The sequence below is a fragment of the Microchirus variegatus genome (assembly GCF_963457635.1).
Source record: "Microchirus variegatus genome assembly, chromosome: 21".
Taxonomy (NCBI): Eukaryota; Metazoa; Chordata; class Actinopteri; order Pleuronectiformes; family Soleidae; genus Microchirus; species Microchirus variegatus.
The window spans coordinates 20,265,382-20,272,881 of NC_139822.1; the positions used below are offsets into that span (position 1 = coordinate 20,265,382).

General features: G+C 40.3%; 1 protein-coding gene across 1 annotated transcript in view; it reads right to left on the reverse strand.

Annotated features, from left to right (window-relative positions):
• flnba (filamin B a) overlaps window positions 1–7,500 on the reverse strand; it is a 52,238-nt gene that overhangs the window by 3,461 nt on the left and 41,277 nt on the right. Inside the window, exons 40-47 of the mRNA XM_083908118.1 lie at window positions 7,008–7,160; window positions 6,761–6,883; window positions 4,397–4,663; window positions 2,082–2,219; window positions 1,877–1,992; window positions 1,385–1,517; window positions 757–933; window positions 1–128 (exon numbers count right to left, since the gene is read on the reverse strand). The exon at window positions 1–128 is cut by the window's left edge and continues 91 nt beyond it. Of these exons, the coding sequence (XP_083764244.1) occupies window positions 1–128; window positions 757–933; window positions 1,385–1,517; window positions 1,877–1,992; window positions 2,082–2,219; window positions 4,397–4,663; window positions 6,761–6,883; window positions 7,008–7,160 (1,235 nt within the window). The remainder of the gene's footprint in view (window positions 129–756; window positions 934–1,384; window positions 1,518–1,876; window positions 1,993–2,081; window positions 2,220–4,396; window positions 4,664–6,760; window positions 6,884–7,007; window positions 7,161–7,500) is intronic.

A 7,500-nucleotide genomic window follows, 5' to 3' on the forward strand; every position in this document is an offset into this window, starting at 1 on the left:
GTACTGCACCTTAAAGCCTTCTGGAGCCTCCTGACAGTCCATCTTCACTTTAGAGGGTCCTTCAATGGTCACAGTCAGGGCCCCGGGGCCCCCCTTAGTGTTGTTGATGATAAACTCTGACTGAGCCCCTGAGACACAGAGTTACTATCAGGAAACATTTATTTAGTTTTTTTTTTACTTCATCACTGGATCAAATGAAACATTTGACATTTTACAACCAGAGCTTTAGAGGCGTGGCCTGCAGCCGGGCTCTGATTGGACGACACCAGCTGTCAATCACTTTATTATTCTTTATAATATGTCGTACTTTATTGTGTTTTTACCTTTAAATGGAACATAATTTACAAAAAAATACTTGTGTACTTCTGTGTACTTATCTACTTCTCTGTACTTGTGTACTTTTATACTCGTCTGTACTTGTGTATACTTATCTGTACTTGTCTATACTTGTGTGTACTTATGTATACTTGCCTGTACTTGTGCGTACTTGTGTATACTTTAAAGTGATGAGGTCAGAGGTCAAGTGACCCAGGTCAGAGGTCAGAGGTCAAGTGACCCAGGTCAGAGGTCAGAGGTCAAGTGACCCAGGTCAGGTGACCCAGGTCAGGTGACCCAGGTCAGAGGTCAGAGGTCAAGTGACCCAGGTCAGAGGTCAGAGGTCAGGTGACCCAGGTCAGGTGACCCAGGTCAGGTGACCCAGGTCAGAGGTCAGATGTCAAGTGACCCAGGTCAGAGGTCAGAGGTCAGGTGACCCACCAGTGCTTCCTCTCTCCAGTCCAGCTCCGTATGCCGTGACCAGACCAGGTTCTCCGGTCTGTCCTGGTTCCCCGACTCGCACCTGGAACGGACTTCCTGGAATGTGAGCGCCGTTGAAGTTGACGTGGACGCCGTGAACGCCGTTCTCCTGAGGGACGAAGTGGACGACGTACTTGTCTGGAGGACAGTGAGGACAGTGAGGACAGTGAGGACAGTGAGGACAGAGGACAGAGAGGACAGTGAGGACAAAGAGGACAGAGGACAGAGAGGACAGTGAGGACAGTGAGGACAGTGAGGACAGTGAGGACAAAGAGGACAGTGAGGACAGAGAGGACAGAGAGGACAGAGAGGACAGAGAGGACAGTGAGGACAAAGAGGACAGTGAGGACAGAGAGGACAGTGAGGACAGTGAATACAGAGAGGACAGAGAGGACAGTGAGGACAGAGAGGACAGAGAGGACAGAGAGGACAGAGGACAGGTAGGACAGTGAGGACAGTGAGGACAGTGAGGACAGTGAGGACAGAGAGGACAGAGAGGACAGAGGACAGGTAGGACAGTGAGGACAGTGAGGACAGAGAGGACAGTGAGGACAGAGAGCACAGGTTTGACTCCCTCATCAACACTAACTTGTCTCCAGTTCAGTAATCACACACTCGTCCAGAGCTCCAGACGGACTCAGGACTTTCGCCTCCATCTTCCCCTGAGCGCCATTCAGACGCACTGCAAAGGATGCTGGGTAATTCACCTTCAGGCCAGACTCCTAACACACACACACACACACACACACACACACAGAAGTGAGCGCCCCCTGGTGCTGAGAACCAGCCTGAGACACAGAGAAAACATGGCTGTGGACACAAGAGTACTTCTGTGTACTTCTCTGCACTACTGTGTATTATTGTGTTTTTCTCTGTACTATTGTGTACTTCTCTGTACTTGTGTACACGTGTGTACTTCTCTGCACTACTGTTTATTATTGTGTACTTCTCTGTACTTATGTGTACTTCTCTGTACATGTGTGTACTTCTCTGTACTTGTGTATACTTTTGTACATGTCTGTACTTGTGTATACTTTTGTATACTTTTGTGTGTGGGGGGCGTGTCCTCCTCGTGCCTCACCTGAAGGCCAGTAACAGTGAGGCGCCGGGCGTCGTTCACCGGAGCGACCACAGGAACCAGGAAGGGGCTGTCGGGAATGTGCTGCTCATTAAACTTCACTGAGATCTCGTAATCACCTGGAAACAAGAGAAGAGACGAGGGTTCAACTCCAGAGAGGGAAAATGAAAGTAAAAACACGTCTCGTGTGAGGTTTTAAGTTTCCCACCAGGCTCCTGAGCCACGTACGAGACGCCACACGATCCGTCTTTACGGTCGTCGAAGGCGATCTCTGCTCTGCTGGGTCCTTCCACCGCGATGGAGAGACCACCTGCTCCAGCCTCACGAGTCCAGATACTGAAGTCAGCTGATGACGAAGAATGATGAAGACTTTATCAAGAGATTCAGCAAATACACTTTAGTCTGAGACTGTGAAGATAAGACATAAACTAATACCATTCATTCATTCATTTATGATTCAAAAAAAGTTTCTGTCATTTTTCAGCTTCTTAAATGTGAATATTTTCATGTTTCTGTCATTTTTCAGCTTCTTAAATGTGAATATTTTCACGTTTCTGTCATTTTTCAGCTTCTTAAATGTGAATATTTTCGCGTTTCTGTCATTTTTCAGCTTCTTAAATGTGAATATTTTCACGTTTCTGTCATTTTTCAGCTTCTTAAATGTGAATATTTTCGCGTTTCTGTCATTTTTCAGCTTCTTAAATGTGAATATTTTCAAGTTTCTGTCATTTTTCAGCTTCTTAAATGTGAATATTTTCGCGTTTCTGTCATTTTTCAGCTTCTTAAATGTGAATATTTTCACATTTCTGTCATTTTTCAGCTTCTTAAATGTGAATATTTTCACGTTTCTGTCATTTTTCAGCTTCTTAAATGTGAATATTTTCACGTTTGTCATTTTTCAGCTTCTTAAATGTAAATATTTTCACGTTTCTGTCATTTTTCAGCTTCTTAAATGTGAATATTTTCACGTTTCTGTCATTTTTCAGCTTCTTAAATGTGAATATTTTCACGTTTCTGTCGTTTTTCAGCTTCTTAAATGTGAATATTTTCACGTTTCTGTCATTTTTCAGCTTCTTAAATGTGAATATTTTCACGCTTCTGTCATTTTTCAGCTTCTTAAATGTGAATATTTTCACGTTTCTGTCATTTTTCAGCTTCTTAAATGTGAATATTTTCACGTTTCTGTCATTTTTCAGCTTCTTAAATGTGAATATTTTCACCTTTCTGTCATTTTTCAGCTTCTTAAATGTGAATATTTTCACGTTTCTGTCATTTTTCAGCTTCTTAAATGTGAATATTTTCACGTTTCTGTCATTTTTCAGCTTCTTAAATGTGAATATATTCACGTTTCTGTCATTTTTCAGCTTCTTAAATGTGAATATTTTCACGTTTCTGTCATTTTTCAGCTTCTTAAATGTGAATATTTTCGCGTTTCTGTCATTTTTCAGCTTCTTAAATGTGAATATTTTCACGTTTCTGTCATTTTTCAGCTTCTTAAATGTGAATATTTTCGCGTTTCTGTCATTTTTCAGCTTCTTAAATGTGAATATTTTCGCGTTTTTGTCATTTTTCAGCTTCTTAAATGTGAATATTTTCGCGTTTCTGTCATTTTTCAGCTTCTTAAATGTGAATATTTTCGCGTTTCTGTCATTTTTCAGCTTCTTAAATGTGAATATTTTCACGTTTCTGTCATTTTTCAGCTTCTTAAATGTGAATATTTTCACGTTTCTGTCATTTTTCAGCTTCTTAAATGTGAATATTTTCACGTTTCTGTCATTTTTCAGCTTCTTAAATGTGAATATTTTCACGTTTCTGTCATTTTTCAGCTTCTTAAATGTGAATATTTTCACGTTTTTGTCATTTTTCAGCTTCTTAAATGTGAATATTTTCGCGTTTGTGTCATTTTTCAGCTTCTTAAATGTGAATATTTTCAAGTTTCTGTCATTTTTCAGCTTCTTAAATGTGAATATTTTCACATTTCTGTCATTTTTCAGCTTCTTAAATGTGAATATTTTCACGTTTCTGTCATTTTTCAGCTTCTTAAATGTGAATATTTTCACGTTTCTGTCATTTTTCAGCTTCTTAAATGTGAATATTTTCACGTTTCTGTCATTTTTCAGCTTCTTAAATGTGAATATTTTCGCGTTTCTGTCATTTTTCAGCTTCTTAAATGTGAATATTTTCGCGTTTGTGATTTTTCAGCTTCTTAAATGAGAATATTTTCACGTTTCTGTCATTTTTCAGCTTCTTAAATGTGAATATTTTCACGTTTCTCTCATTTTTCAGCTTCTTAAATTATTTTCATGTTTCTGTCATGAACAAAAAGTAGATCTTGATTTAAAAAAGGTTTTGCACCCCTGAAGTACTGCATATGTAAGTAGGATCTATGACCACCAGGTGGCGGCAACAGTAAGTGTTTTTGCCTAAGCACTGAACTTTCCATGGGTCATTGAATGCATCTCCTGTCAGCCCTGTATTACTGATGGTCACATGTAGAGTTGGTGAGGAGGTGTCAGCACATACCTGGCTCTCCTGCCTGTGCTCCCTCCAGTCCTGGACCTCCTGCTCTCACCTTGGTGGCCCCGCCTTCTCCCAGAGGCCCCACAGTGAACTGGAAGGGGCTGCCCGGCACGTGCACGCCCCTGTACCACACACTGACGCCGTGCACGCCCATCTCTGTGGGCACGAATCGTACGCAGTAGGTGTCGCGGCCAACGGCGACCAGCTCTGCAGGCTGACTGACTCCAGAGGGCGCTGTGACCTTAGCGGTGACTTCTTTCATGTCCATCGCTGAAAACAAACGTGAATGAGACAAAAAGCCTTTGCCGTGTCACAGAAGATGATGTATGAGTTACTGACTGATGCTTTAACCTGAAACTTCAGCTTCTGAAATGTGAATATTTTCACGTTTCTGTCATTTTTCAGCTTCTTAAATGTGAATATTTTCATGTTTCTGTCATTTTTCAGCTTCTTAAATGTGAATATTTTCAAGTTTCTGTCATTTTTCAGCTTCTTAATTGTGAATATTTTCACGTTTCTGTCATTTTTCAGCTTCTTAAATGTGAATATTTTCATGTTTCTGTCATTTTTCAGCTTCTTAAATGTGAATATTTTCATGTTTCTGTCATTTTTCAGCTTCTTAAATGTGAATATGTTCATCTTTCTGTCATTTTTCAGCTTCTTAAATGTGAATATTTTCACGTTTCTGTCATTTTTCAGCTTCTTAAATGTGAATATTTTCACGTTTCTGTCATTTTTCAGCTTCTTAAATGTGAATATTTTCGCGTTTCTGTCATTTTTCAGCTTCTTAAATGCGAATATTTTCACGTTTCTGTCATTTTTCAGCTTCTTAAATGTGAATATTTTCACGTTTCTGTCATTTTTCAGCTTCTTAAATGTGAATATTTTCACGTTTCTGTCATTTTTCAGCTTCTTAAATGTGAATATTTTCACGTTTCTGTCATTTTTCAGCTTCTTAAATGTGAATATTTTCATTTTTCTGTCATTTTTCAGCTTCTTAAATGTGAATATTTTCACGTTTCTGTCATTTTTCAGCTTCTTAAATGTGAATATTTTCACTTTTCTGTCATTTTTCAGCTTCTTAAATGTGAATATTTTCACGTTTCTGTCATTTTTCAGCTTCTTAAATGTGAATATTTTCATTTTTCTGTCATTTTTCAGCTTCTTAAATGTGAATATTAAGCAGTTTAAATATGGACAAATGAGAAAAGCTTAATCCTTAACGCTTTAAGACACACCCTCCACCCTTGCTCCGCCCACAGAGCAGTGGGCGTCATGGACCTTAACCCCCTTCACTTCCTTCTCTCTGTCTAGCTTTAACCCAGAGAGGCCAGAGACGAGGCGGACACGCCCAGGTGAGAGGGTTCGATCACGGACGACGGCACAGGGACGAGCCCCTACTCTGCTGCTGGATCCTCCAGGCCACCAGAGGGAGCAGTAGGAGCAGAAGGAGGAAGAGGAGGAGGAGGAGGAGGAGGAGGAGGAGGGGTGAGAGAGGAGCTGCCGAGACAAGACCAGGAGGAACCAGCTGACTGGAGGAAGAAGAGGAGGTGAGAGGAAGGAGAGAAGGAGAGGAGGATGAGGAGTGAAGGAGAGAGAAGAAGAAGAAAATTGAGGGAAAGCAAGAGAAATGATAAAATACAGAAAGATGAAGACAAAAGGAAGGAAAGACCAGAAGAAACAGGACACACATTACAGTTGGAAAAGAGAGAAATGCTAAAATGATAACATTTAAAGAAAAACCACTCACTCTCCCGCACCAAAGTCACTCACTCTCCCACACCAAAGTTACTCACTCTCCCACACCAAAGTCCACAGAGAAAACCAGTGATTTTAGCTCACAGGGACACAGGAGCTGCTGGTCCTCTGCTGCCTCGTGTGGTCACTTTGTGTCACTGAGTTAAGTCTAAAGTAAACACACAAATTTGGTGTGGGAGAGTGAGTGACTTTGGTGTGAGAGAGTGAGGGACTTTGGTGTGGGAGAGTGAGTGACTTTGGTGTGGGAGAGTGAGTGACTTTGGTGTGAGAGAGTGAGTGACTGGTGCTGGAGAGTGAGTGACTTTTAAATCCAGATTTTGCTCAGAAAACCAAAACTTTTTTTTTGTATCAGGTAAAAAAATAAAAATAATAATAATAATAATAATAATAATAATAATCATAATCCATATTGAACATTTTCACAATAAAAGCTTTTTTTTTCTTGTTACTGACTGAAAATATTTGACGTTTTGTTTTTCAGGCGATAATTTCCTCGTCGGGAAACTTCAGTGAGTTTCACTGATGCATGATGGTCTTTGTAGTTTAACAAGCAATGGTTGATCCTGTGTGTGTGTGTGTGTGTGTGTGTGTGTGTGTGTGTGTGTGTACCTGGTATCTTCAGGCTGAGGTCACACACACTCCCCACGCTGGCGACAGACGCTGCTCTCTGTCGTCGAGTGATGCTCTCACGGATACGACCCTCGCCCGTCACCCCGACTGTGAACGGACTTCCTGTGGGGACACACACACACACACACACACACACACACACACACACACACACACACACACACACACGTTGACCTCCTGCCCTGGTTAACCCAGTGTTTGTGCAGCCTCTGTTTCCGTGTGTTACCTGTGACGTGTTGGTCAGAGAAGCGTATGGAGACGATGTATTCTCCAGGTTCAGTTGGACAGTAGGTGACGCAGCACGTCCCGTCCTCCACGTCCTCCGTCTGGATGTCCACTTTACTGGGTCCTTCGATGGACAACGCCAGGCCGCCGTAACCTAAACACACAGAGAGTCAACGCTCACATGGGCTCACTTTGTCACCACTGCTAACCCTTGAATTTGTCATTTTTAGTTGAAATGTTATTATTATTATTATTATTATAATAATAATAATAATAATAATAATAATAATAACAACAATAATAATATAAACAACATTATGATTAATAACAATATTATTAATCATTATTAATTATTAATCATAATTATTAGTATTATAATAATAATAATATTTTATAATTATTACAATAGTAGTATTATAATACTATTATCATTATTCAATTTTTCTTATTGTTATTAATAATAATAACAATAATAATATTATGACTAATAACAT